The sequence below is a fragment of the Phyllosticta citriasiana genome (assembly GCF_038021145.1).
Source record: "Phyllosticta citriasiana strain CBS 120426 chromosome Unknown IWZ02scaffold_2, whole genome shotgun sequence".
Classification (NCBI taxonomy): Eukaryota; Fungi; Ascomycota; class Dothideomycetes; order Botryosphaeriales; family Phyllostictaceae; genus Phyllosticta; species Phyllosticta citriasiana.
The window spans coordinates 885,565-912,893 of record NW_027117279.1 but is presented as its reverse complement, the minus strand read 5'-3'; the positions used below and the strand labels follow the sequence as shown (position 1 = coordinate 912,893).

Below are 27,329 nucleotides of genomic sequence, written 5' to 3'. Positions count from 1 at the left end.
TTTGCCTGTATAGGTCTAGTATTCGCTGAATCATCCACCACCACTGACCTCTTGTTGTAGCCAATCCGCTCGTGATGGTCCTCGTGAATTCGTGAATTCGAAACGGTTGCGTTACTCCTGAGCGTGCCTTAATTGATTGAGGTCAGGATGCTGCCAAATGATTCATGTCCCTTCCGCAAGGTTTGGTTATAAGAAGCAGCAGTAGGGCGCATGTGTTTGCATGAAGGCCGTATGCGGCATTTGATTTGAGGCTTCTGAAGTCGTCTTCCTTGGAGTGCGCGGATCGCAATTTGCCCTGCCTTCATCGCTTCGACCGGCCATTTACGTCAACCTCTGCAAAGGTTTGAACGACGTGCAGAGCCCAGGAGAGAACCGATTCGACTGCGCCTACAGCGTGCCTGGCAATTGGCAAACAGGCAAGGGAGAGACAACGAGACGGCATCCAAGGGCTTTGGACCACCAACGCGTGGAGAAGCAGAGATCGACGCGTGGCGCTGAGCCGGATGATAGCGACAGGCGGCCGGGCCCCCTATCCAGGTCCAGGTCCAGGTCCAGGTCCAGGTCCAGGTCCAGGTCCAAGTGCAGCAAAAAGCACCGCTCAAGCTGTTCCTGCGCAGTGCAGCTTATCGATTAAACTCCACGTTCCCGGGAACCCGCTCCTTCCCTGCAGTGTCCTCACTCGTTGGTTAGGCAGCTTGTTCCACAGCTCGCTCCACCCCCAGCGCCCGACTCTTCTTCAACTCTCTCCACCACCTTCATTTGGCCTTCCTCCCAGGCGCTTCTTACACCTCGCTGCCGCGCCATCTGACAAAAGCCTTCTGCACTCGTCTGCTTCAAATCGAGCCCCTTACCCGCCGCCAATTGCCCTGACCCGCCATGGCGACCGACCTCAGCAAGTGGGACAGCGACCAGACGCTGTATCTGTTCACGTCCCTGACCGCTGGCTCCTCGCACATTATCACGGCGACCTCGCGCATGGAGACGATCCTCAAAGCGAACCGCATTCCCTTCACGTACATTGACACGGCAACAAATGAGGAAGCGAGGAAGCTCTTCCAGCGCAGGGCTGCCGGGAAGAAGCTGCCACTGCTGGTGAAAGAGGGCTACGTTCTTGGTGTAAGTGTCGTGGCGGCGATTAAGCTCTCAACTGAGATTTGCCCGAGCAAATTTCGGGACCGAAATACTGCGGCTTCGGAGCGCACCTCCAATGACATGTAGATCTTGGCTTACAACAATCACAGGATATCACCGAGGTTGAAGAGTTGAACGAGTTTGGTGAGCTTCCCGACGTCATCGGCCATGCGCCAACGGTAGCTACTTCAATCACCACTGCGCCTCAAAACCCCAACTTCACAGCGCCCTATGGCAATGCTGCACCGCCTAAAGAGGGAGGCTCTTCTGCCGCCTCAACTATATCTGCGTCAAAGGAGAAGGAGCCGTCGCTGTCGGCTGAGGCGCAAGAGGCAATGGCTCGAGCAAGCAGTGAGGTCGCGTCCATTGCTGCGAGCAAGAAGAGCACTCCCTCTGTCAAGGTAGCAGAGTCCGAGTGAGTTGCCCGTCGCACTCATTCCGGCTCGAGGTTTCTGATGTTGGAACAGGGCGGCAGCGGAGAGACCTAGCACGGACAGGCCTCGCTCCTCCATTGATTCGGCTGCCATCTCTGTCAAGTCATCCATTGCACCGATGCCCGACACTCCAGCCACTGCGACTTCTGGCGACCAACTGGCAGGTCAGCCGGACTACAAAGTACACCGCGGATCGTCCGTTTCTGAGGCCGCGGAGGGAGACATCAAAAAGGTTGAAGAAGCGACCGCGATACCCGAGGACAAGGAATACCAACCCAAGGACATTGCCACGGAGACACCAAGTGCGGAGCCATCGTTGGCATCTGCGTCGCGCCCATCAACTACATTTGATGACGAAACTTTGGGCAAGGCCTCTTTCGAGTCTACTGGCGCAGCCATGGCAGACGCTGAGAAGGACTTGCTCAGAGAACTCGAGCGAGGAATCACGCACACGTCAATTGAGGACCAACCCAAGGCCGAAAGTTCAACAACATCAGGAGCCCCCGCGTATGCAAAGGAACCTACAAACACCAAGACGGCAGAGGAGGAGCCAGAGAAGGGCAAACAGAAAGCGGCGGACAACGGCGCGCAGGATGGTGAGAGCGAGGCTTAATCTTGTTCAGCACATTTGGCATTCATCCTTTTCTGCATTCTTCGTCGTTGATCGCTATACTGCCTGCCAATGGGTGAGAGCGGAAAGTTAATACAGTTCCATGTGCCACAGCCATAGCCCCGCAGCACCAGCAAGAAACGCAAGCGTCAGCCGCGCCCAAGCCAAAATCCAACCAACCGGTCGCAACGGCGGCGTCGTCATTCCGAGCCTCACTGGCGAGCCTCTTCACCGCGTGCTTTGCGGGCCGGGCGTCAACGTCTAAAACGACGGCGGCGGCGGACTCGCGGCGCGCGAGCGTCTAAGGGGGTTAAAGTTGGCAGCGCAGCGTGGAATGGGCACGAGAGGACGAAAAGGGGCTCGCTCCACGCGAGCAACTTGTCGCACCTTGCTTGCCTCGCACCGCGCTGTCTCTGCCCCGCGCCCTCGAGCCACGACCAACGACGACGAAACCCCCTTGCCTACCAGCCCGACCAATGAGCCGCCCCTGGCTGCGAACCTCGACTCGAATACCCTATTCCGAGCCAACGAGCGAACAACGAAGCGAACGAACGACCGACGAACGAAACCTCAAAACCTCAAACTCACCAAGCGAGCGAAACTCGTCTTTTTTTCCAGCACTCCAACTCCAACACCACCACCAGCCCTATGTTTGATCGCAGAACCCCGCCCATCAGTCCGCTCTCCTCGACCTTTCCTTCCGCCCCGCCCCCGCCGTCACCCGTCAGCTGTCTACTTTTCTTCATGCGCCAAGTCAGTGCTGGCCGTCGATAACCGCACCCTTGGTCCGCCGTCACACCAACGACACGAGACAGACGCTTCAACGACATGACAGGGCTCGGCGCGCTTTCGAGAGCGCTCATGGATTTTCCGTTTTGCCCTTCCATTCTGCCTCGTTGACGTTCAAACGTTGCACTGTCCCCGGAGACAGCTTCGGCAAATGGTCTCAGATACTCTGCCCGTCTCGCCCCCTTTCCCCTTTATCCCAGATGCACATACCTTGCCCTATTACCCCTGCACATAGAACTAGTTTCCTCTCTCGCCCCTAGTCGTTCGTACTTTCTGAGGTGCTTTTCTCTTTTCGTTCATGTTCATACTACTGCTTACCCCGCCAAGTCGCCGACCTCCGCCCCAACATCCAACGGCCGTACTGTGCATGTCAAAGTATACAGCCACGCAAGAGTCTACACCACGCGCGGACGAGCAAGTACGAAGCAGAAAAGTCTCCTCGTCTTTGATCTCTCGTCGACGATCGGATGCAGCAAGCGAAGACTGGGCCGGCCTTGTCGAATGCGTGAGCTGACGGGGTCAGTCCGTTGGCTAACCATCAGTCTACCTGTCTGGCTTCCGCAAACGTTCCTATGCCCTCCTGCTGGCTCGACCGTCTCCCCCCCTTTCTCTTTCGTAGGGTGGATATTGTGTGGAGTGAACGAGACACTTTCTCCACCCTTTTTTTTTGGCACCATCTTCTTCTTCTTCTCAAATCATATGTGTGCCTTGCACCTACCACCAATTTCTCTCCTCGTCATCTTTTGTTTTCTCATCTCCTTGCTACTGCTTTTTACTATTTGATTCCCCCATAGATCTACGTCGTAGGTCGGTTGGCACGTGTGGCACCATCGTCCTGTCGCCGCCGCCGCTTCTAGGTCTGACGTTCTGTGATTTTGTCTCTTTCCTTTGCGTTGTTTTTGTTGTTGTCTATTTCTTGTAATTGTACGCATGTGTGTAAAGTGAGGGATGGATGGAGGGATGGATGGGCGTACGTGTACCAAAACACATGAAAACGTAGATAAAAAGGGAGAGGGAAGCAAAGGAGGGAGTATGATGTACGTGTATCAAGTGGGGTAGATGTTGCTGTCGTCGTCGTTGTATACATACATATGCACGGTGGGTGGTAGTGCATGTATGTATGTAATAAAAAGAGAAAGGAGGGAGTGAGATGGTGAGCTGTGGCACTCTTTTCCCCTCCTACTTCAGCTATGTATTACCACCAGTCCATGTCGATTGTCGAAGACTTGCTTCTTCTACTAGGTTGGCGTATTGTATGTATTACTACTCTACACTCTCCTTCTTCGCGCCAATTGAATCTTGAAGCTTCACGCTGTATTGCCCAAGTGAGCACAACTCAGTGCCGTCTTTCGAGTTGCGTGAGTGAACATGTCGATGAACGAACGACCCATGTCGAGACGCCAACATCAAGCGTGGTCCACGGAGCATGCATGCTCGCTGAAGCAGATTCAGATGCACATTGAATAAATGGATGAGGAATTATAGTACCGAGAGATATGTTGATCCGATGTTGAGTCATTGATACCTACCCACACGGTTATCGTTCTCCCACCTACATACGATCCATCAACGCCGCCGCCCGTGCTGTTCCTATGAATAGTCATTGTCGCCCGCCTCTCTTCAGCTTAGAGCATCATTGCGCTTTTCGCTCTCGAGCAGTAAGATTTGCCAACTTGTGTGTTTTGATTTCATATCTTTCCGTATTTCTTCTCCCTTTCTTCGTTCCTCCTTCCGTTGCCGTCGCCAGCATCTCGCTCGCTCTTAGTTTTTTCCCTCTCAACAAAACTTGATAATATGTATATGTAAATATAAAGAAAAAAAAGAAAAAAGAACAAGAAAAACCGCCCAATCTGCCGGCCGTGATAACGCAGCTGCTGCGCTCGCGCGCACGTCATTTATGTCGTAACGCGTGGAAGAAAGTGATTAAGGGAAGGGTGTCATGAACAAGGAGATTGGAAAATTGACCGTGTATCGCCTGCACCACCGTGTCCGTAACCCCCTCACAAGAAAAAGACCCAATTTTAAGAGAGAGGAGAGAAGAGAAGTTCGCACAACGCCATCGCCGCGGGGCTTACGCCACTCTATGCCTATTCCCAAGCCCACCAGATACCAAAAAGCCCGTGCATGAGACTTTGCTTGGGGAAAGAAAGAAGAAGGTCAATCGGACTCAATTGCCTCAGCACTACTCAGGCAGACGAGGCAGAAGAGTAAGAGACGGGCTGCTGGCCCTTGCCGGCCAGGACGCTGCTCAGAGCGTCGCGGACCTCGAATTCCTCGACAACGGCGCCGAAGCTGTGTGCGGAGAAGAAATGGCAAGTCAGTCTTTTGGTGCTGCTGTCGAATGTGGGTTGTTGGAAAAGAAAAACGGGAATCCAGCGCTCGTTGCAGAAAGTTGTAGGAAGGGAAAGAAAAAAAAAAAAAAAAAAAAAAAGAGAAAGAGAAAAGGGATGATGGATGGAGGCTACAGAGGCTATCAAAGTACTCGTGCCTGATATCGTGCAAAGATAAAAGAACCACCTCCGTGGCGAAATGCTCATGTGTAGGCATAATTTATGTGCGTGTTCGCGTTGTTGAAGACAAGTCGTCGAGGAAATCGCGAGTCAAACATACCCGTAGCACCGCACCTTGGCCAACAGGTCCTCCTTCATGATGGCAAGGTCATCCATGGTGAGCTCGGCCAGGCGCGGGTGGCTCAAGATCATGGCCCATGCCATGACGGGCGTCACCTCGCCCTCCATGACTGGCAGCCGGTTGCTCAAGTCAAGCAGCTTCATAAGATCCCCTGTGCCGACGTCGGGCATTTTGTGAGGATATTGCTCCTTGGGCGCGTTGGCGATGTGCGAGTGCGGCGGGCACGTTGCCATCAGGGCGTGGCCCGACACTTCGGCCTCGCTATCCTGGCTGCGTACCAGCAGGAATTGCATGTGGTCCATGCACGGCTTCTCGAGACTGCAATGCCGGTGCGCATCGACACGTCAGATTAGTGATTTCCAGAGACGTGGTGGATTTGAGATTGCTTCAGAGAACCGCCATTGGGTGATATGGAGACGGCCCGGAAAGCACAAAAGGGACCGTTGCCTACCTGCCAGAGGTAGGTGCGCGGGCTCATTTGCTGACCGTCCTACTGAGGTGGTGGAGAGAGGTAGGGTGTGCGGTCGTACGTTAAAACAAAGTCAATGCCAATTTGGTCATAGTTCATCCCGTTGTTTTGCGGGAGGACAGCTGGATGGCTGGGAGCCATGCCCGCCATGGACATATTTGCTGCGCCGCGTTGAGGCATCGAGGGCGGCGGAGATGTGTAACCGGTCGAGGCGGAGCCAGTGTTGTAGCTTCCCGAAACGCTTCCTCTTGAGCTTCCGTCGTAGCTCGATGTTCCACCCACTCGAAACCCGCCGCTCGGACTGTTGGCGTCATAGCTTATGCCGTGAGCTGCCAAGAGTTCCTTGAGCCTCCTGTTTTCTTCGGCAAGGGCGTCTCGATCCTGCGCCTTGGCGGCAAAAAAGTCTTTTAAGCGCAAGACTTCCTGTTCCAAAGCCTTGATGTACATTTCCTTGCGCTCTCGGTGGGTTCTGGGCGGACGTGAGACCAAGTTGGACAGGCGAGATCAGGCTACGTACCGCTGTGCTTGGCGATTGAGCTCTTGTCTGCGCGTCAAGGCAGGCTTGCTGTCAGGCTTGGGGCCACGCCTCTTTGGTGGCTGACCATCTGCGGTTTTCAGCCGACCACTCAGTCAATTACGTGGGGAGCAAACCTCGTGTCATCTTCTTGTCTCCAAACTTTCCAAAAAAGGGGAAGCTTGAGAGAGGGTGATTCGAGGTGGTTTCGGTGTCGGCTACAGCGTATGGCGGTTGGCACTCCACCGTCTGCACAAGGCTCGTCGAGGCATTCGTCTTGCTCGAAATGTGCTCTACGGGCGGAGCGGAGGAACGGGCAAGGGCGAAGCTGTCGACGGCCTCGTGGGGTGGAGAGCCATGGCCGCAGGGCATCAGTGACGTGTCCCAAGTAGTGTCGGCAGATTGGGTCATGTTGCAACGCTAAGACGGGGTCGAAGGAGGATGGAAGGCGGAGGGAAAGAAATGGTACAAAAGCAAACGAATCCTTTGGGCATTGAGAAAAAGATGGGCATGAAGTGACAAGAGGCTAGATTCAAACAGAAAGAGGAGCCGGTCAGACCATTGTTGCCAGAGGTGCCGGACAATGCTACAGGGCAGGTCATATGGCAAGGTAGTCTGTCAGAGGCTAGTGGGGATGGTGGAAAGATGGGACGCTGAGCAATTGACAGGGCCTTGTTGGAAAAGGACGGACGAACAAACGGAGGAGGCGTTGGTGGAAAGAAAGGTCGACTTACCGAAAGCGTTGGATTGCTGGTGATAGTGCTGATCCATGGTGTCTGGTGAAATGGCGGCCACGGTGGATCAGTTGGGGCATGGGGTGGGGAGGATCAGGATTGCGGGAAGGATGGGCGGCGAGATGGTGTGGAGAGGAAGGATTCCGGAAGAGCCAGGGCGCTGTTTAATAGCTGGCGGTGATGTCGCATGAAGCTCTGATCACAGGGTGCGACGGGTGGACAAGAGCAGAGAGGTTGCGGATACTGACGTCTGACAGTTGAGGCGTCTGCTCTGGCGGATGACAAAAAGAGCGTCACTACGTTTCGACGCTTGGACGGGTGGAGGAGAGGTCGAGGTGTATTTGGAATGGGCGCCAGAGCCAGAGCAAGACGAGGCTGCGGGCATGGATCTGGAGCGGGCCGCGTCTTGGAGCTTGGAGCTTGGAGCTTGGAGCCTGGTACTCGGAGGTTGGAGGATGGACGGGGAGCGGGAGAAGATGTCGACATGAGTGTTTGGAGGGATGTTATCTTAGTCAGCCAAGGCAGCTGATGACGGGAGTGCCGTGGGCAGCGTAAGCGTAACATACATACCCAGGTAGGTAGGTAGGTCGGTTGGTAGGTAGGTAGGTTGGTAGGTAACCTCAGATTGTTCAGCCCCATCCATCCCTCTCCCTCCCTCTCCCTCACCCTCCCTCTCCCTCACCCTCACCCTCACCCTCACCCTCTGCCATAGCCATGGCCGCCAAGTACCTCTTACCCCTCCATCACCTCGCCTCCACACTGCGCGCCGTCGCCCTCGTGCTCCCCTGGCTGGCCTACCTGCTGCTCGTCGACGCCGTGTTGTCCCTCCTGTTGCCCTTCAAGCTCTTCGCGCCCACGGCCATCTACAACGCGTCGTCTGTGCTCGCCGAATCTGTCTGGGCTTGGATCCAGGCCATCTTCACCCGCTGCAACCGCGCCCGCATCGTCGTCTCCACAAGCTGCCCGCTGCCCCGTGCAGAGTCGGCCATTGTCGTCTCCAACCATGTTGCCTGGAGCGACTTTTACATGATCCAGCAGCTTGCCCTGCACCAGGGAATGCTTGGTCGATGCCGCTGGTTCGCCAAGAAGTCGCTGCGTTGGGTGCCCTTTCTCGGCTGGGGGCTCTGGGCTATGGGCATGCCCCTCGTGAGCAGACGCTGGACCACCGACCGCGTCGAGTTGGACAGAGTCTTCCGAGGCATCATTCACAGTAAATGGCCCGTCTGTGAGTATCCTTCCTGCCTGTCCTCCGCCTCCCGCGCCATTTTTGCTGGAACCCGCCCGGTTGGCTGGAATGACCATGCTCCTGTGCCCCCCCATGAACTGTCCCTGTCCGTTTTTGGACCCCTGCGCACAACCACAGCATCTGCCATATCACTCAGCATCTAACCCGTCTTTCAGGGCTCGTCTCCTATAGTGAAGGCACACGCTTCACCTCGGCAGCCCACGCCGCTGCTGTTGCCTACTCCAAATCCCATTCGCGGCCCGCCCCGATCCACACCTTGCTCCCGCGGCCGAAGGGCTTTGTTGCCGCCGTTACGGCCCTACGAGCTGCGCCTCAGGTCCGCGCCGTTTACGACGTTACGATAGCCTACTCAAATGCCGCCTCTCCTCCCCGTTTCCAGGCTGCTGGCGCCCCGTCCTTCTGGCAAACCCTCGTCACTCCAAACCTTTACGAAGCTGGCTGGCGAACCTTTGTCCATGTCGACCGTTTTGAGCTCAGCCACTTGCCAGAAGATGAAGATGGCCTGGCGGCCTGGCTAGACGGTCGGTGGGTGGCCAAGGGCAAGAGACTCGAAGGACTACGAGAAGCCCTGGCCAAGGGCGAGTCGTGGGTCGACGACCAAGGCCTTGGGGGTGTCGCGTTAGAGAGCTAATATTCTGCATGCATCTTCTGAGCCTGTCAATTTCCGCCGCATTGATTCCTGCTTGCATTCAACGCTCATCCTTGTTGGAGCATTGCATAACGTGCCAATAGCCCGGGCATTCAAGCATCGAGCGACCATGGCTTGCGATCGACGTCATCAGCATCGAACAACGAGTATTTTCGACATGTTTGCTTCTCTCTTCTTTTTCTATGCGTCTATTTATGGTCAAGTTGCCCAGGGCGGCGCTTAATCGTCCAGTTATTTTTTTTTTTTTTTTTCAATCTACGCAATCACGAGGCTTGGCCAGCACATCAAACAGACAAAACTCCCACCCGCCTCAGAAGGGTGTACCGAGTGCTGCTACCCGCCATTCAGAGGGTTGCAGTACGGGTAGCCACCTGACGTTTGATCGAAGTCGGTCCCTCGACAACAAACGGTCAGGTCACGACATCCTCATCTCAGCCACCTCTCCTGACCTATAGCGCAGCAAGTCCAGTGACTGGCCTCCTCAGCCCTACACAGTCTCCCGCCGTCCCCACTCCACCCGTATGCGGCTGCCCCGGACGTGGAAAAGATGCTAAGCCTTCCATATTTTCGTCCAGGAGCTTTCCAGGCTGCGCATTCAGTTCCTGCCGAGCCAGCCCACGCTCCCCCACACTTACACTTCCCCCCATATAGCTCTTCAGGGCCGAGTGCGACAACGAGCATGGCCTCAAAGGCCTGCTAGCCTGTGTATCCGCAAAACCAGGGTCCTGCTCGCGTCCAGGACGGGAGCCTGATGACGGAGACCACATCAACCGTCTCTTGGAGACACACGGCACCATGTCTGGACTGGCGGATTGTACATTCGAGGCGATCTCGGCCTGCAGGCTAGGCCAACTATGACCGCATCGTCACAGGCAAGATTATTCCGACCGCCGACAACGTTGCCTGGTGGTATTCCGTGCATGCTCTCCTTTACCAAATCGACTAAGCCAACAAGGAGCGGCAGTCGTCAGTCAACTTTGCTCTCCTTTGTTCCAACTTCCCTTTTAAGCGAGTGAAGCAGCATATCACCATGTACAGAGAGAGAATGACAACACAAGCGCATCTCATGAAACGACATGCGCTCACGCCCCCTGCCTCGCTCGTCCACCTCGTCGCACACCACCGGCAAGCTCAAACAGCTATTATGCTTCCCTTGTTTCCACGGCTTCGTCACCCTTATGACCGAGATGGATGGTCCGTGGTCAACAGCGAGACCACTTTTCGCCGACCTATCAAACATCACAGCCACACGCAACTCTCCGTGGCATGCATGACATGCAAACACACCATTTCCTCAATCACGCCCACAGCCACCTGGTCTCGCCTTTTCCTTCCTTCGTGCATTGTTCCTCTCACTTTCCCTGCCCGTCTCCGCTCTGGACATCTCTTACAGCCGTCCCTCCCGTCGTCTTTTCCTTCATTTTCCCGTCTTTCTTCCCCTTCTACCCATCCTTCCGTTCACCGATGTCGCGTCAACCACGCGGGCCGGCATCTGCACAGCTTGTTAACTCCAGGCACGCTCGCATCACAAGCCGACCACACCCCGAGACGGACCCCTCCACGGCCCTGACCACGCGTCGTTCCCGTTAGTCCGTTCATCCGTCCGTCTGCCTACCGGCTGGCTGCTCCCGGCCATCCAACTGCTCGCCTTTCCGTCTTCCGTCGGCCGGCAGCGTGCTCCTGGCTCTTTCCTTCCTTCGGCACGCCGCTACCAGATGAGCCCCGTTGCCCACACACGCACATATAGACCCACCTGATCATAATTGCTCTACTCTCTCCTGTCCTGCCCTGTCCTGCCCTGCCTTGCCCTGCCCTGCCTTGCCCTGCCCTGCCCGCGCGCAACAGCTCCCACATCCACCCGCCTGTCGCTTACAGCACCCGTTTAGCACAAGCACGCGAACGAGAGCGGGCGGACGGGCGGACGCTCGTTGGTCTCCTACCCACGCGTTCCGCGGGTGGGTGCGAGGAAGGAAGGAGAAGACGGAACGAAGAAAAAAGGACACGGACGACGTTGGCATGGCGGAGCGGATAACAAGAGTCGGAAAAGGTCAGTCCTATTTTGATACGCACCGTTGTCGCTCTTGCGGTCGCTGCTACTGCGACGGCGAATTGCGACTTTGATGATGCGATGTGATGCGACTTTGGCTACGATACGAGACGATACGATGCGATGCAACTCGAACTTTGTTGGCTTGATTGAGCTTGCGGCGGGTGGCTGAGTTCCTTCTGGGTTTGTTGGGAGGTTGGAGAGGGGATGGTGCATGCGGATGCGAAAATGGAAAGGTAAGAATTGGGGGGAAATGAGGTATGGGAGGATAGATGGCATTGAGAGGAAGAAGATGGAGAAGAAGACTTTGATCTAAGGCTGATTGAATTCCCCTGGACTAGTTGTTTTGTATCCCTCTTGTTCATATCTACCTACTGTGCACTTTCTTTCCAGTTCTACTGTGCCACTCGTCCACCACCCCTGTCTTCTTCTACTCTTTGTCGTGCTTTCTCTCCTCCCACTTCCCTTCCTTCCTGATGGCAAAATTATAAAAATTCTTTCCATTCTACTGGAGTCAGTCACTCAGCCCCTACCTACCTACCTAGCCAACGTGCTTCAACAGCACCAACAAAAAAAAAAAAAATCGACAGCGCGCAATCGCAATCTTGACGAGTGAAATACGACACATACAAATGTGCATCCATCTGTTCTTCGTCTGAGGAATGAAAAAAAAAAAAAATTATTATTTCCCCCAGGACCCCACATGTTCTCGTGTAGAAAAAGCACGTCGCGGTATAGGCGCACACACAAAGGGCCGTGTAACACGTAAAGACAGCGCCCCTGAGTACATCATGGACAGGGGCACGGAAGGTCTGGACGTCTGTCTGGAAGGCTGGCTGGCTGGGGTACAAAGTCACAAGGGGAGGGAGAGCAGGACATTATCGCATGCACGTTGCTATTGCCACTGCTATTGTTCTCATTGCGGTGCGGTGCAGGTTTCGAGCTAGCTCAGCAACTCTCAACTCTCGACCGAGAACGAGAAAGAAGGAAACAGAGAGAGGGCGAGCAAGGTGTGCGAGGGAGAAACCGAATGGAAGGCGACATTGTCGACGTCATACACCAGACGACCTAACTGCAACAATCATCTCTTGTGACAGTCATCATTTCCCGGTTTCAGGCTGCTGGCCTGCGTGGCTGGCAAGCAAGCAAGCAAGCAAGCAAGCAACCTAAGCCAGGTACCAGGTGGCTGAGCGGTGCGGTCCGGGTTGTCGTCGTCGTCGTCGTCGTCGTCGTGTTGTTGTTGCTGTTGGAGGCACGAGGCACGAGGCACAAGGGCAGCGGGACCGACAGACAGGACACACGGGGAACCGCGGCAAGTCTTTCGTCTTGTTCATTCTCGTTGGTCCGGTCCGTACACGACAACGACGGGTAGCATTTGCAACGTCTTGCGACGACCGAAAAAGGGGGGTGGGGGGAGTACAGTACACGCACGCAAGCACGCAGCAGCAGGAAGAAGCCGTGATTCTAAAAGTAGATACCCCAAGCAAAGCCAGCCTACTACGTACATGGCCTAGGCACGGTGGCGGTGGTAGCAGGCACCGCCTCGGTCTGGTCAAAAGTAGTTACTGGAGCCAGCATATTCAGACCGCGTGCCGGGGAAGGCTCCGATAGGGTCGTTGGCGGTGTCATCGTCGTCGGCGCCGCTGTCGTCTTCGTCGCCGGCAAAGGCCGAGTCGCTCGGATCAGGTGGCGCGCGCATGCGCGTGACGACACCCTCGTCGAGGCAGGGCAGCTTGAACGGCTTGGGCGTGTGGTATTCGCGGCCGGACGGCATCGTCGCCAGCAGGGGCTCGCAGGGGGGAATCGTGTCCATTCCGACCTATTTTTTGACATCATCGTCAGCAAAACAGGCTCATCTGCGGTTTAAAGATTATTTTCGGGAGAGCTTGGGGTCCCCGCACCGTGTCGTTCATCTTGACCCATTTCTTCTCCAGCATCTCGACCACCCGACCCTCTTCAAACCTCCCCGCGTCCGTGCCCCAGTCAACCCCCTTTTCAATCTTCTTGTCTTCACGCTTCTCTGCCCAGTCTTTCTTCAATTTTGCCGTAAAGCTCTTTGCTTTCTTTTCGTCGTCTCCCGTCGTCCCCAGAAACCCCAGCTCCTTCCTGGCCCCTCTTAGCCATGCAATACCCTCGCCCGTCTTCGCCGACAGCTCTGCATCGATACCGAAGAACCGACATGCCTTGCCTCGTGCCGTCCTCTTGAGATCATCAAGATACCGCGGCAGCGCCTCGTCCAACTTGTTCGCCCGACCCAGCGTCGCCTGTCCGCGCGCAGCATGCTCTGCCGCTGCCAGGCACAACCGCGCAAACAGATGCGCCCGCACCTTGGGAATATCCGGCGCCTTGAACATCCAGTCCTTGGATTGCTTGTTGCGGTCCTCAGCCACCACCGCGGGATACGGGTCGTCCTTGGAGACGGCAATGAGCGTGGCTTCTGCGAGAGACAACTCGGCCAGCGCGTTGAGCACCGGTGCGCTGATGTCGCCGACGGCGGCCGGGCTAGTCCATTGCCCCGATCGCTGGACCAGGTAAGCGTGAATAGAGTGCGCATCGAGGAACGAGCGCATTGCTGACGAAATGGCTGCGGTGCGCTGCTCTGGCGTGGGGAGCGCGGCGGAGCTCTGAAGCGAGTGCAGCTGGGTGCGCGCCAGCAACGAGTGGACGAACGCCAACGTAGATAGCACAAAGAAGATTTCGGCCTCCAGGCTTTGGAGCTTGACGCGCGGGGGGTCGCGTCCGGGCAGCGTGGCTGTGAGCGTTGCTCGCCAGTCGACTTGGAGCTCCTTGACAAGGACTACATCCACCTCTTCACCTCCAATGCTCTTGCCGCTGAGCCCTGCGTCAAGTGCAGACAGGTACGGAACATACTCGTTCAGCGCCGACAGCACCGTGGGCAGATTGGATGCTTGGGAGGACGGCGGAAGCCGCTTGTGCCTTTTGAGTGCGTCGCGGACCACACCTCGACATGTCGTTGCGGCGAGCGGGAGTGACGGATGCGTGTTACTGTTCAAATATTCGGCAAATGATAGGGCGCCCGTGGTGGGCAGCTGGAAGGGAAACGGCATCGCGAGCAGCTGCTTCTGGTGCTGTGGTTGAAGTGACGTTGAGGGCGGACCGAAGGATTGCTCCCCACTGTTGTCAGCGCCTCAGCCTGGCTTGGCCTCCTCTCGACGCTTCAGGAATCGCGCTTGGCAAGAGATTTGCGAAATGCCGTGTCGCATGGTCTTTTGATGGGCGATGATGGGTCTTCGGTTTGCGTTGGTGGTCGAGCGTCGTAGGGAACACCGAAGCTCAGCAGAGCAGCAGTGGCAGGGACGGAGCTGAGCCGCCCGCAGCAGCAGCAGCAGCAGCAGCGGCAGCGTGGCACGTCAACATCATGAGATATCTGCGTCAACTTTTCAATGCAGCCGTATTTGGTATCATACAACGAGCCAAAGCTCACCAGTTTCGCTTGCAAAATAATGGACAGATTCGCAGCAGCCGCACCGATGTTCCATTCCTCTATTTCGGTGTTCTAACCGTGCTGGCCGTAATTGACCGTAGCCGCGCCCGTGCCAGATCCAGCCAGACAATCCATCTATCACGCAGCACCGTTGTCGACTTTAGTTTGGAGGATCGCCGGGGTACCTGTAGCCCTCGGGGGGCAGGTGCTTCATCTCCCACAGGTGTCCCTTGATCTTGCAGTGCTTCATGAGCTCAAAGTATCTCTCTGGAGCTGCGTTAGCTTGCGCAATCCAAAGCATTGGCCCGGGTGTAGCCATTGGGTCTTGCTCTTCCAAGCCTCGAGACTCCCATGACCGCGTGCTGCAACTACCATGCCGACTGACCTCTCAAGTGTCCGCAATTCTGCAAGTGGTTGACGCCCTCCCTGCGATAGCATTTGCCCATCTCCTCGCGCACAAGTCGTGCCATCATGAGTTTGACCCATTGTTCACGGATAATGGCATCTTGCGCCTTCTTGATGCCCTCGTCGTCATCGAAACTGACACCATGGAAACTGGGCGGGACCGTGGGCTTCTTCTTGAGAAACGCTTCAGATTCGGGGATGGGCATGGCGAAGTGCGGGTCGCAGGCGAGCGAGAGAAGATTAATTCAACGAGGCAGCGCACTTGCGAGCGATTGAAGGCGCTCGCAGAGGCAGAGGGTGGGAGCGTGGAGAGGTGAGTGGTTGATGGGAAGCTGGAGCTCTCGGATAGGTAATGGGGAGGCCGTCGTTCGTCCAGTCTCCTGCACCCGAACCTGGGGCTCCGCGCCAAGACCATCCACCCTCCCACCTCCCTCTCTTACTTGGCACCTCCCGAGCTCACTCTCAGTCCTGCCTTTATCCTCCCAAAACGCCCTTTGGTTGCCCGTACATTGCTGCTGGCACTCTCGCCTCCCCACGTCTTCCACGCATTCTGCTCCGCCTGTCGACTCTGGTACCGCATGCGCCACCTCCACTCCTCGAACCGCACCTCTCCGCCGCGCACATCCGCCTCCTCGAGCAGTGCGTCTCGCTGTTGTTGACACGGCCAGCAGAGCGAGTAGACCTTCTTGGTTTGGAACGGGTGGGACTGGGGAAAACAGGATTCGGAGTATCCAATGGCTGGATTATACGACGAGGCCGAGCACAGGAGCAGCGGACCCGGTTGCCAGAACGAATGGCCACAAGTTTGAAAGACGCACAGTTTGTAGAAACACATTTTGGAAAAGAGGTTTCGTAGTTGAATCGCAACTCGGAGACGGACTCGAATCCTACTTATGTCGTCGAAGACTGGCGAGCGGTTTCTTTCATGGGACCTAGTTGGTAAGGCTCTTTGCTTTCGTGTCCCCAAGCAGTCATCTGCCCGACGCGGGCACTTTCAGTCTTTGTTGTCGTATTGGACAAGGCAACGAGGTGCACGGCAGATGGGAGGCTATGCTGGTCATTCTGCCCGGTCCAAAAACGGAGCCAGTCAAGCTCTTGGATGCGTACCCGATTGTCACCAGTGATTGTTTTATCAGAAGACCTCGTATATCTTGCTTCATTGTTCCCAGGCACAATTTCGGCTCGTGCCTGTGCCGCATGTCTGGCAGGGACTTGTCGTGAGCATGCTCAAGTTTTCACTGAGGTCTTATTTTGTGTCATTCACTGAGTTGGCAAAATGGAAACGTCGAAAGATTTGATTCAGTTCATCCCATGACAGCCACAAAGGCTACCGTTGTTCTCCTCCCATATCGATTTGATAATTTGCCTGCGACAGCGACCTTCTTTCATGTTCCCATCTGCGACTACAAGCTGTTCGCCTTTCATGTGGCTGCTAATGGTATATCGTCTTCAGAGCTTCGACTTCACCTTCCTGGAGGCATCCCTATCACAGATGATCAGCGCACGCCACAACAGCATCAGCGTTGCTCAATCCACTTACTGAATACCACTCACCTCTCGCGAGCGAAGGTCTTAGCGGGCTCTGGCTTGTTGTCGAGAATCTTTTCAATCTCCTCCTGGACTTCGGGAGTGAGCTTCTCAAGAAGCTTCAGAGAAGCAACATTCTCGACAATCTGCTGAGGCTTCGATGCTCCAAGAATGACGGTGCTGACATTCTTGTTCTTAGCGCACCACGCAAGAGCGAGCTGGCTGACTGAACCACCGAGCCTCTCGGCAACAGCAGTGAGCTTCTTGACCTTTTCAATCTTGGCCTGACCCTCAGGCGACTTGAGCTCCTTCACAGTGTTCTCAAAGAAGGCCTTGTTGTTGGCGAAGCGAGAGTCCTCGGGGATGCCGTTGTTGTACTTGCCGGTCAAGAGACCCGAGGCGAGAGGGCTCCAGATGGTGGTTCCGTACTGGAACTGCTCGAAGACGGGGGCGTACTCGACCTCGAAGCGCTCACGGTGGAAGGCGTTGTACTGCGGCTGCTCGACGACTGGGGCAATCAGGTTGTACTTATCGGCAATCAGAGTGGCCTCGGTGATCTGAGTGGCGCTCCATTCCGAAGTACCCCAGTAGTAAGCCAGGTTCAGGTTGCGAATGACTTGGGTGAAGCCCTCGACAATCTCCTTCATGGGAGTGCTAACAAGACGTCAGTGGCGAAGCTCGAAGAGGGTCCAAATTACATACCCAACGTCAGGACGGTGGGCAAAGACAATGTCGACGTAGGGCTGCTGGAGACGCTCCAAGCAGCTCTTGAGACCTTCAACGACGTGCTTTCGAGAAAGACCACGCGTGTTCGGCTCCTTTCTGCCGGTGCCGAAGAAGACCTTGCAAAAAAAAAAAAAAAAAGTTAGAGCGGGGGTTGTTGAGGTTGCGGGACAAAACACACCTTGGTGGACAGAACATATTCGTCGCGGGGCCAGTTGAGCTCCTTGAAGGCGTTGCCCATCTCGATTTCACATTGGCCATTGGAATAGACCTCAGCGGTATCGAAAAAGTTGATGCCCTGGTTCCAGGCGGTTTCCATGCATTCCTTGACAATGTTGCCTTTCTGGGTGCCCCCGTAGGTCACTGCGAGCTGTCAGCGTATTCGAATGGTGAAGAGTGGGCGTGTCAACTTACGCCATCCTCCAAGACTCAGAACAGAGACCTTGAGACCAGTAGGTCCCAGGTACTTGAAGGTCATGTCCTTGGGGTCGAAAGCGGAGCGGACGGCCATTGTTGCTGCGGTTCTGCTCAAAGTGGGATTGAAGAGGGAGGGAAGATGGGGGGAAAGAGGGAATGGGCGCAGCAGAAGACGGGACATGGGGGAGAATAAAGTAACTTGTTAGGGCGCGGAGGCCAGAGCAGCCGTGACGTGCTCGTCAAGCCGTTGACGGAGGTAGAGCCTATCTCCGACCTGTATCGCTTGGTAAGGTGGAGACCCCGCACCCCTTCACCTCGCCTTTCTTTGGTGTGAATCCCTTGGCCATTTTGTCCGTGGCAAGAGACCAGTGCATCATGCTGTTCTCTTGCATCGACAAAATCTCGTCCAAGACGTCTGTCTCCCTCTACCGCCAAAACGTTATTCATCCTCTGCCTCTACTCAGCCGGCGGGGAGGGGAGCTTCGTGGAGCTTGGGCCACAAAAGTGGTGCGACTTCGCTCTTCGGTCCGTCGTTGAAAAAGTCCTCCTGATTGCAACACCATCACCTTGATGTCTGCTGCTAATGTCGGTGACGTGGCTTGGACGGCACAGATGGTTACATGCTTGGTCTCACAGGCTGGATCGAATTGGAAGCTAGCCTTGTCTTTCCCTCCCATCATTTCGCACAGCTGCAGCATGCGCTTCTCCGTCATCATCGGGCTTCTCCGAATCGTCGATTAAGGTTGAGCATACATAAGCGTATGGAAAGAACTGACAGCAGCAGTGGGCGAGAACATCTCAAGTTCAAGCTCACTTTCCTCCTCTAGCTCTGCACAACGAACAACTCAATCTGGCATCAATTTCCTCAAGTTTCCGTCACGGTCACGTCAACTTTGAGTCTTTGAACTCGGATTTTCATTCTATGCGGAGACTAGGATGAAGATGCACAAGTTCTCGTCCACGCTGGGAGAAGTATCCTACAAAGCAGTCCCCCTTGATAGCAGTCCTTGTTGCTCTTTTACAAACCTGCATCACCGCACGGCTTGAGATTTGAGACCACCGGTGAGCGACGGGAGCCTTTCTTCAACCTTCCCAGAGGGCAGTTCAAAGGACTAAGATGGGATGGCGCTCTGCTCGACGCCTTTAATCGGTCAGCGGTATGTTGCGGCACTGGAGCATGGACATCTACGTTACTTTCAAATCTAGTATGGAGCCTGAGGCTTCATCTCCCTTTTCACCAGTCCTGCCAAACCTCCGGGCTAATGAGCTGATTCATGGCTGTTGATGAGCTGAGAGACACGGGTTTGACAGCGAAAGGAGATTTGTTGGCTCTTCAGGGAGAATTGACGACGAACATCCAGTCCAGTTCAACGGCAGTCCTCCACTATTTGTACCGCGACAAGAGAGCTTGTATAGCAAGCGACTTCTTATCGAACTGGCAAGCCAAAGAAATCTTCTCAGAGAAACCGGACAAAACAGACAATTCCAATACGGGGGGCAGCGACCCAGCGTTTGCCAACGTTTAAGCCAATGCTCACCCGTACAATCTTCTTCTCTGCTGCTCGCAAAGTTGACTCGTCAGTTTGACAAACAGAATCCACCGCAAAGACACCAGATGCGCAAGAATGGCGGCGAAGCGGCATAAGAAAATGGGTTTTGATAACAGATGGCAACAATCAAGCTAGCCAGAAAACAAGAATGCCAAACAATCAAATAGAAACATGGTTCTCCTCCCCAAAGCTGCCTTTTTGATCTGATGCGCTTTCAACTCTCCCACAATCTCTATTCCCACGCGTCATGCATGTATGCCGCCGTCATTCTCCCCGGACCCATCGCAACAACCCCACAACCTCGAATCTGATTGCGATTATCCATTCGTCTTGACTGCGCCATCGCCGCCGTCCTGATTACCTACCTAGCTTCTACCGCGATGAGTACAGACTACAACCACACCTGCGACGACTGTCTCCTTCTCCTTCTCCTCTGTTGTTTTCGCCATACGTCAATGCAGCGGTAAGCGACGGACTAATGAATATCGACAAAACTGTGAAAGGTTAAACAAAAAAAGGAAAAGAAAAGATCAGAATGCATGCATGCACCAATGCGAGACGAGACGAGATGAGATGCCCAAGAAAGCGAGTGAGTGAGTGGACTGGAAGACCAACCAACTTCCAAGCCTAAGAGAAACCCAAGAAACTTATGCCCGAAAAAAAAAAAAAAAAAAAAAAGCCAGTCAAAACCCATATCCGGACAAGAAAGGAGAAAAAATTACACTAAGATGGAGGTCTCTCAAAAGACTCCCTCTCCCTCATGCGAACCAACCCGCCTCCCGATCCATCTTTTTGACGACTCCTGATGCCCAAACCAATTCATCGACCGACCATCTGATGTCATTTTTTTTTCACCCTTTCTTTATCTCCACGAGAATGATATCATCCCCTGTTGCTGCGCTATGCTCTTCTTAACCTTACCCAAAACCAAACAAAATGCACATACTGCTTCCTCCATTGTTTTCCTTTTCCATCAACTGAAAAGCATTACGCGCTACAACGCACCTCGATCCCCACATGGTCCCCCGCAGGCGCAGGCGCAGGCGTCGAGTCACGCCAATACTCGTCGTCGTCGGCCAGCTGGTCCCACCATCCGGCATCATCATCTTCTTCCCCGTCGTCGTCCGCCGCCGCGTCGCCCGTGTCGTTGAGGTCGAGCTCCGACACCGTGTTGCAGTACTCGTACTCGTCGAGCACGTCGTCCTCGTCGTCATTGTCCGGGTCGATGGCATGCCAGTACGAGGAGCCGGCGTCGTCGTCGTTGTCGTCCGACGCGTCGGAGCCTGAGGCGGGCGTATTCGGCGTAGCGGGCGTCGAGGGCGTCGCGGTGGATGAGGATGTTAGGTCGACGGCGCCTTGGTGACATTGTTGTTGTTGGTGGCCGAAGCGGGAAATCGAGGAGAGATCCCGAGAATCGAAGTCGTCGTCGCGGTATTGAAGGGATGTTTGCGATTGTAGTGGTAACTTGCCAGGGGTAGCAACAGCGGAAGAAGGAGAAAGAGACGCAGAAGAAGCAGAGAAATCGACGGCAACGGAAGGAGGGGGAAAAGGAGTCCTGCAACAAGGCGAAAACGCAAAAAATATCATTAGCCACGCGCGCTTGACAGGGTTTTCTTCTCTCTCCTCTTCATTTTCCTTCGCTTCTGGCCGGCCGACGAAGATTCTTTGCGTTTCAAGGAGATGGATGAAATGAGAGAAAAAAGAGAGAGATACATCTCCGTCGAGGCGGCCTGCTTTCATTGCGTTGGACCATCTCCGGGACTGGCGGCTTGTACGTCTCCTCGCGCGTGCATGCTTGATGCACAACACGGCGCCGCACTGTCCGCCGTGCCCTTCCCTCAACCTGCACAGCCAGCTGATATCTAGCTACAGCAGGTAAGGGAATAGGGATGGGAGGTACATTTTGTCTAAGGCGGAGGCCTAGGACCAATAATCTGCCGCCGGCCGCCGAATCCGATGCCCGTGCCGACTTGATTTTGGCTGTCCCCGCCCACATACCCATACTGATGCACGTCCCAGCTTTGACCGGGTCCGCTGCCCTCACTGACGTTGCGCGCCGCGCTCTGGACACGCTTTTGCCCTTCCTCCCACTCACGTTGCCGCTCGCGTTCGCGCTCCATTTCGCGTTCGAGAAGTGACTTGGAAGCCCATCCGCTGCCGGGCTTCTTTTGTTGCGCTTGGGACGGTGAAGTGTGGATACTCGAGGGGGATTGCTTTGGTACAGGCGAAAGAGGCGTGGAACGAATGGAGGCGGGAGACTTGGGGGAAGCGATGGATGGGGGGTTCGGAAGGGGACGAGGTGATGTTGGAGGCGAGGCTGCTGTGACAGCTGGAGGCTGCTCAGGCAGTGGACGCGAGGGAAGTGACGGCGCCGCTTTGGGGTCCGGGAGTGGTCGGCTGGTTTTCTGTTGATTCTGCTGCCACTGTTGGCGGAGGTATTCGCGCTCGTCGCCGGCCCACGAGACGTTGCTGTCAGGAGGTGAGGGTGGACGTGCCGGTGCAGCGGCAGCAGCACTGCTCTCAGGGCGTGCGCGTCCTTCCCTCTCGCGTTGATATTGGCGTTCACGTTCCTTGGCTTCGGCGAGTTGTCGTTCCAAGTCTGCTACTCGCATGCGTTCAGCTTCGAGTTCGGGGTCGTTGCGGCTGACTTGACGGCTGCGTGGTTTGAATCCTTGCTGAGCTTGGTAGTCGCTCAAATACTGCCCTCGAAGCGCTGCATTGCTTGAACCCCTAGGATGCAGGGTCTCCTTTTCAAGCTTTTCCTGGGCTTCCTTTTCCTCGCGCATCTTCCTCTCGTCCTCCTCTTTCCATCTCCGCTCCTGATCCTCCCATTCACGTTTCTGCTGCTCCACTTTGCGCTTTTCATCTTCGCGCCGCCTGCGAGTTTCTTCTTCCCACCTCTGTTCTTCTTCGATTCTTGCTTGCTCTTCCTCTGCTTCACGCTCGACCCGTCTCTTGTACTCTGCTTCCTCTGCTTGGAGGCGTAGTCGCTCGGCTTCGGCTTCCTGTTCTTTGCGCTTGCGCTCTTTTTCTGCCAAGCTCGGGACCTTTGGTGCAGCTGAAGTGATTTGCCGTCTAGCGCCAAACGCTATGCCTTGGCTTCCCTGGTTTGCGCCACCCATATACCCTGTGTACATTAATATCTCGAATGCTCGATTTGGACAGCTACTCACCATATTGAGCAATGTTCCACGCCGGTGCCGTGACTCCCTGGTCACTGCGCTTGCTCCATGTACTGACTGGGCCTGGGCTCTTTGTGCCGTTGCTCGAAGAAGCCGAATCGCCGGTGACAGACGGACTCAGAGGCTTCATTGGCGCAGCCTTGATACCCGGCGCCGTTGATGAGCTTCCAGTGCTGACATTACTAAGCCCACGGTTCCGCCCAAAGCCGCTTGACGAGTATCCGCTGGCCGCCAGGCCGCCATTTCCGGTTGTTGCGGGGCTCATGCCGCTCTTCTTGGGACCAATGCATGTAGGGAATTTGGATGGGTTCGCGGCGTGGGCGACACGGCTGAAGGCTCCGATGCATTGTAGTACTTGCGCGGGATCCTTCTTTTCGTAGAGGTCGACAGTCAGGAAGCGGTCGTGCGCGTGAAGGTTAAACGGCGGCTGCTCGCACGCGCGCAGGAAATGCGATATGTTTTCCATTTGCATAAAAGGCATTGCCGACTTTTTGAACTTGATTCCCGGTGGAGGTAGGGCGAGGTTGGCAAGTCTGAGAGCTCCAACGTCAGCTTGTCCGGTTATCGGCGCATTTTAAAAGTGATGACGACGGCGATGGAGGGGTGGGCGATTTCAAAGTAGGAGGGAAACCCATACTGGCAAAGGACAGTGCCGTCTTTCAGAGCGTCCATGAGGTCTCCAGGCGGCAGCTTTTGACCCAAAGTACCCTCAATCCAAGTGCGCGCCTCATTGCTGGCCTGGGGATTCGCCTTTCCCAGGCGCAGCCGCTTCATGTCTTGATCCAAACTTGTGACGGACGCCATGACGAAGGCAAAGAGAGAGGGAAACTCGAGGAAACGAGAGAAAAGTCGATTAGGAGGATGGATAGAATTATAGGAGAGGGGTGTAGATTGATGAGCAGGCGGAGATCGTGGCTGGGGCCAACGCCAGGCCGCTAGCCGCAGGGCAATAGGGACGGTTGCCGGTGCGCAGTGAGGACCCAGGCTTCGGGGCGGCAACAACAAATTTCGTCATCAGGCATTGCTCGAGCTCGGCCACTCAAGGGCTGGGAATTCTTCATTACTGCATCAACCACCAGAGCCGCCGCCCGTGCTTTCGCCCTCTCCTCCGCAATGCTCCCGCCATGCCTCAACCGGGATTAATCAAGCAATGGTGGTACAAGTGGAAGGCCCTCGAGCTGCCATGGCGTAAGAAGGTCCTGCGAGGTAAGCAGTGAACCCAGTCAGACGCGCGCCGGCCTGTCTGCGTCCACACCAAACGACAATCAGTTGACAAGCTGCACACAGGATTCGACTTGGCCGGCAACACGTTTTGGGAATTCAAGGACGCACACAACACGCAGCGATGGCGGCGCATCATCCAGTACAGCCGCAAGACGCACCTCAGCGAGGTCAAGGTGCCGCCCGTTTGGATGCAATGGCTCCGTCACACTCGCGCCCATGCTCCCACCATCCATGAGCAGCGCATGGAGCAGTCAAGGCAGCTCCGCATGAAGCAGCTCGCTGCAGAGGCCGATAAACGCTGGGCTGCGAAGCCTAGTGCCCTTGATCCCCCGCCGCGCGACCAGCCCGTTATGGTGCTCCAGCCTCACGATCCCATGGCTCAACGGCAGCAGCAGCAACGCCAGCAACAACAAGAGGAACAAGTGACGGAACCAAGAGTGCCTCAAAATACCAGAGCACCTCAAGAGTCATCCGAAGAGCAGGTTCAGGGCCAGCAAAGGGAAAGGCGAGGAAAAGAGAAACTCAAAAAGGCCAAAGAACCGTCGCCATGGGACGGTTTGAAGCCGGCGCAAGAGTGGGAGCCAGAATCTTGGACGCCCAAGCTGGCAAGAAGAAGAGGCTAGGAGGTAGATTTTGTTGAGTGGATTGCGAGCAAGGCAAGAAGACAGAAATGTACGACTTAGGGTCTCTACTCAACAAGCGTGGATAGATTCATCTCACGACTGGAAAATTGCATGTCTATAAATGCTCTAAATGGGTATCCGGCTTCATCTTCCCTATCCACTTTTTGGATCGTTGAATATGACCTCGTCCACGTGAGTTTCGCTCTGCGTCGAGCCGAGCACCTTGCCTTGCACATCGACGACCTATTCCTGCATCCGCTCCGCGCCGTCCCTCTGTCCAGCAATCTTCCTTACCCACTCAACCCACACGCCCACATCCCCCGCCAACTCCAGGGCCTTGCCCCACCTACCCAAGACGCGAAACTTGCGACTCTCTGCCTCTTGTCTCTCCTTTTCACTCTTCGCCCCAGCCGCACCGTGGTCTTCTTTCTTGACTCCACCGGCCTCCGCGGTGGCTGCCTTGGCATCTCTGATGCCCGCCTCTGAAGCGATGACAGCATCGGGAAGCAAGTCCTGGGTAGCGATTGTGACGTCTGCGTTGGAAAGAATGGATGCTGCAAGCAAGACGGCGGGTGGGTCGGCGCTTTTTGCTGCATTGCCTGCAGGGCTCACGTCTAGATCCATCGCGTTGAGGTCGACGGACGTGTTGGCGTTCAAGTCGGCGTCGGCGAAGAGGGCATCGAGAGAATCGATGGGATTCGGGTGTCCGTTACTTGCCTGAACGGCTGGCGTCGAGCTGAATGATGTCTGAGGTGCAGAGAGGTGGCGTGGATAACTGATGTAGAGAGTAGGAGATGGGGCTCCCGACGGGTCAAGTTGACTGCTGAGAGAGATGTTCAAGGGGAGGGTTGGCAGAGCGGAAGGGGAATCCATGGATGTCGACAGTGAAGGGTCTTGAAAAGCGGATTGGAGGAGAGTGCTGAGGTGGGCGTACTGGCGTAGAACCTGAAGATGTGAACGTGAGATGAGGGAATTCAAATGTCCAAAAGCATGCGGAACTTACGGGGAGTAGTTGAACCAGCTGCCGCGGGTGGTGAAAAGGTATCTCCTCCAGAATGCACGCAACCTCTGCCTTGTTGGCAAACAGCGTTGTCCAGTGTATCCGGTCCTGCTCCCTGCCTTCTTCGTCCACCACCAACACACTTCGGGAGCTCGTGAACTCCTTGGTTCTATTAAAATCCGCAGCGAGCGCATTGTGGCCCATCTCCTCGTCGGGTTTCATAACCAGCGATTCCAATGATGTCGACCACTTTGTTGATTCCTGATTGAGCTGCACATTTACGGATGCCAGAATGTTTTGGGCAACGTTCAACGGGAGCGCCAGAGGCGGATTCAACTTGGCGACGAAGCGGACGTCGGGAACCTTGCCCAAACTGTTGCCGTCCAATGCCATTGGATCATTCTGAGAGTCGGAAGTGCTCGAATACGTCGGCGGCGGATCAAGCCAGTCGATTACAGGTGATGCGAACAGGTCGCTGGGGTCTGAGGGCTTCTCCACTGATTCTGAAATCCATTGGTCGCTGACGCGTATCGAAGGATAGAGTTGTGCGGGTGAAGATTCACATTCAAGCGTGAGAGAGTATATCTTGTTCTGAGACTCATCGAAAGAATCGTTATCGTCCACGTCCATGGGAGAGCCAATGGCTCCGTTGCCCGTCGTTTCCGGTCGATCAAAGACGCATCTCTTCTCCATCCAGTACTCTAGCGAAAGCCCAATATGCTTGTTCGTGTTCATCCTTGGCCTTCCACTCTTTTTGCACAGCACCTGGCGCGCCGCTCGCTCTCTTGCGTTTGGCTTGGAGACATCCAGCAAATGCAGAGCCGCCTTCTTCTCATGCTCAAATAGCCTTTGTAGACTGGTGTATACGCCATTGATAGCTTCAAAGCAGCTGACCTCCGGCTTTCCTTCTTTGAATACGCTTAGGGTATCATGCCTCGCAAGCCTTTCCAAATTTTTAGAGAACCTATCCAGCGAAAGGTTGATGCTAGGCAGTCCAGCTCCAGGCGTGAGGTCCTCCTTAAGGATTTGCGCCGCAGTCTTCTCATGCTTCTGGACCGCTTCTGATAGCGCACCAAATGACACGCTCACGTTATCGACCAGGTCGTCGCGGAATGTGACTTCCAGCATAATACTCGTATGCGCCAGCAACAACTGCTCTCCTGCTGCATCCGACAGGACCTCGCTGCTCATACCGACCTGCTTGGCAAGGCGCTCGACACCATCCTTGCTGACACGCCCAGGACGCGCCTTGAGCGTCGCAATAATGTTCTCCAGGCGCTTGCGCTGTTCCGTGTCGTCTGGCCGGCCGCCCATGGAGCTTCCCAACCCCATGCCGAGCCCCAATCCGCTCATGCCGCTCATGCTGATTCCCATGCCCACGCCGCCTTCTAGGCCGCCTAGCGCGCCCAAACCGAGATTCAGCGCGCCGGGAGAGTCGATGTTGAGGCCGCCGCCAGCCGGCGAGCTCCCGATCAGAGTCTTGGAGCCGCTGGCGGAGCTGACGGTGGGGTGATTGTGCGCCATTTGGGCGGCGGAGAAGGCGTTATTGAAAGGCGACTTTGCAGCGTGGTGGGAAGAGCGCTGGGCGGCTGGTGAAGGTACGCTGCGAGGGGCGGCGGAGGGTGAGAAGGCGCTGAGCTGCTGGCTTTGGTGATGTTGATTCGAGCCGGACTGCGGTGGCGTCGCGGCGGCCGAATGCTTGGGAAAATTTGGGGTCAACATGGCTGATGGTGGTCGGGGCCTGAGCGGGTCTGTGGACTGCGGTGCGGACAGGGAAGGTTGCGGTTCCAGCTATGGACGATGAATCATGACGAACGGGGGGATCGGGCGCACAGGCAAAGGCGACGGAGCCTCCTGAGTTGCCAAGAGCAACAGTCGCGAACAGGGTGAAATGTTCGGCGAGCAGGGAGCTTGACGATGTTTTTCGATGGAGCTCCCGGAGCTTGGGGGAGCTTAGGTACCACTGTCTGGAGGCAGTC

General features: G+C 55.6%; 12 protein-coding genes across 12 annotated transcripts; 5 read left to right on the top strand and 7 right to left on the bottom strand.

The window, feature by feature from the left end:
- Positions 1-876: 876 nt before the first annotated feature.
- IWZ02DRAFT_429909 (uncharacterized protein) lies at positions 877-2,178 on the top strand (the record flags this gene model as incomplete). The annotated part of the gene is made up of 3 exons (XM_066766019.1): positions 877-1,116; positions 1,242-1,546; positions 1,599-2,178. 3 exons carry the CDS (start codon positions 877-879, stop codon positions 2,176-2,178), a joined length of 1,125 nt encoding a protein of 374 aa, XP_066626054.1.
- Positions 2,179-3,264: 1,086 nt separating this feature from the next.
- Positions 3,265-3,782, top strand: IWZ02DRAFT_127302 (uncharacterized protein). The gene has a single exon (XM_066761577.1). It carries the CDS (start codon positions 3,466-3,468, stop codon positions 3,745-3,747), a length of 282 nt encoding a protein of 93 aa, XP_066626053.1. The 5' UTR covers positions 3,265-3,465; the 3' UTR covers positions 3,748-3,782.
- Positions 3,783-5,150: 1,368 nt separating this feature from the next.
- IWZ02DRAFT_370979 (uncharacterized protein) lies at positions 5,151-6,950 on the bottom strand (the record flags this gene model as incomplete). Its single annotated transcript, XM_066764532.1, has 5 exons — positions 5,151-5,256; positions 5,575-5,913; positions 6,126-6,533; positions 6,582-6,669; positions 6,716-6,950. 5 exons carry the CDS (start codon positions 6,948-6,950, stop codon positions 5,151-5,153), a joined length of 1,176 nt encoding a protein of 391 aa, XP_066626052.1.
- Positions 6,951-7,952: 1,002 nt separating this feature from the next.
- IWZ02DRAFT_126926 (uncharacterized protein) lies at positions 7,953-9,423 on the top strand. Its single transcript, XM_066761569.1, has 2 exons — positions 7,953-8,537; positions 8,714-9,423. Exons 1-2 carry the CDS (start codon positions 8,027-8,029, stop codon positions 9,187-9,189), a joined length of 987 nt encoding a protein of 328 aa, XP_066626051.1. The 5' UTR covers positions 7,953-8,026; the 3' UTR covers positions 9,190-9,423.
- Positions 9,424-12,806: 3,383 nt separating this feature from the next.
- Positions 12,807-14,641, bottom strand: IWZ02DRAFT_413439 (pH-response regulator protein palC; the record flags this gene model as incomplete). Its single annotated transcript, XM_066765748.1, has 2 exons — positions 13,156-14,641; positions 12,807-13,073 (listed from the first exon to the last, which is right to left on the bottom strand). The coding sequence occupies exons 1-2, from the start codon at positions 14,320-14,322 to the stop codon at positions 12,807-12,809; spliced, it is 1,434 nt and encodes a 477-aa protein (XP_066626050.1). The 5' UTR covers positions 14,323-14,641.
- Positions 14,642-14,859: 218 nt separating this feature from the next.
- Positions 14,860-15,310, bottom strand: IWZ02DRAFT_487359 (NADH-ubiquinone oxidoreductase 12 kDa subunit mitochondrial precursor; the record flags this gene model as incomplete). Its single annotated transcript, XM_066769357.1, has 2 exons — positions 14,860-14,966; positions 15,085-15,310. The coding sequence occupies 2 exons, from the start codon at positions 15,308-15,310 to the stop codon at positions 14,860-14,862; spliced, it is 333 nt and encodes a 110-aa protein (XP_066626049.1).
- Positions 15,308-16,228, top strand: IWZ02DRAFT_126934 (uncharacterized protein). The gene has a single exon (XM_066761570.1). It carries the CDS (start codon positions 15,429-15,431, stop codon positions 16,038-16,040), a length of 612 nt encoding a protein of 203 aa, XP_066626048.1. The 5' UTR covers positions 15,308-15,428; the 3' UTR covers positions 16,041-16,228.
- A 325-nt stretch (positions 16,229-16,553) lies between these two features.
- Positions 16,554-17,865, bottom strand: IWZ02DRAFT_487358 (NADP-dependent oxidoreductase domain-containing protein; the record flags this gene model as incomplete). Its single annotated transcript, XM_066769356.1, has 5 exons — positions 16,554-16,587; positions 16,659-17,285; positions 17,334-17,473; positions 17,536-17,717; positions 17,769-17,865. 5 exons carry the CDS (start codon positions 17,863-17,865, stop codon positions 16,554-16,556), a joined length of 1,080 nt encoding a protein of 359 aa, XP_066626047.1.
- Positions 17,866-20,162: 2,297 nt separating this feature from the next.
- On the bottom strand, positions 20,163-21,145 carry IWZ02DRAFT_126940 (uncharacterized protein). The gene has a single exon (XM_066761571.1). The coding sequence runs from the start codon at positions 21,059-21,061 to the stop codon at positions 20,309-20,311; it is 753 nt and encodes a 250-aa protein (XP_066626046.1). The 5' UTR covers positions 21,062-21,145; the 3' UTR covers positions 20,163-20,308.
- Positions 21,146-21,228: 83 nt separating this feature from the next.
- IWZ02DRAFT_371167 (calponin) lies at positions 21,229-23,307 on the bottom strand (the record flags this gene model as incomplete). The annotated part of the gene is made up of 3 exons (XM_066764541.1): positions 21,229-22,448; positions 22,495-23,036; positions 23,141-23,307. 3 exons carry the CDS (start codon positions 23,305-23,307, stop codon positions 21,229-21,231), a joined length of 1,929 nt encoding a protein of 642 aa, XP_066626045.1.
- Positions 23,308-23,572: 265 nt separating this feature from the next.
- On the top strand, positions 23,573-24,455 carry IWZ02DRAFT_441793 (uncharacterized protein). The gene is made up of 2 exons (XM_066766934.1): positions 23,573-23,709; positions 23,791-24,455. Exons 1-2 carry the CDS (start codon positions 23,628-23,630, stop codon positions 24,348-24,350), a joined length of 642 nt encoding a protein of 213 aa, XP_066626044.1. The 5' UTR covers positions 23,573-23,627; the 3' UTR covers positions 24,351-24,455.
- On the bottom strand, positions 24,456-27,307 carry IWZ02DRAFT_441792 (mediator of RNA polymerase II transcription subunit 1-domain-containing protein). Its single transcript, XM_066766933.1, has 2 exons — positions 25,354-27,307; positions 24,456-25,295 (listed from the first exon to the last, which is right to left on the bottom strand). Exons 1-2 carry the CDS (start codon positions 27,070-27,072, stop codon positions 24,594-24,596), a joined length of 2,421 nt encoding a protein of 806 aa, XP_066626043.1. The 5' UTR covers positions 27,073-27,307; the 3' UTR covers positions 24,456-24,593.
- Positions 27,308-27,329: the final 22 nt, after the last annotated feature.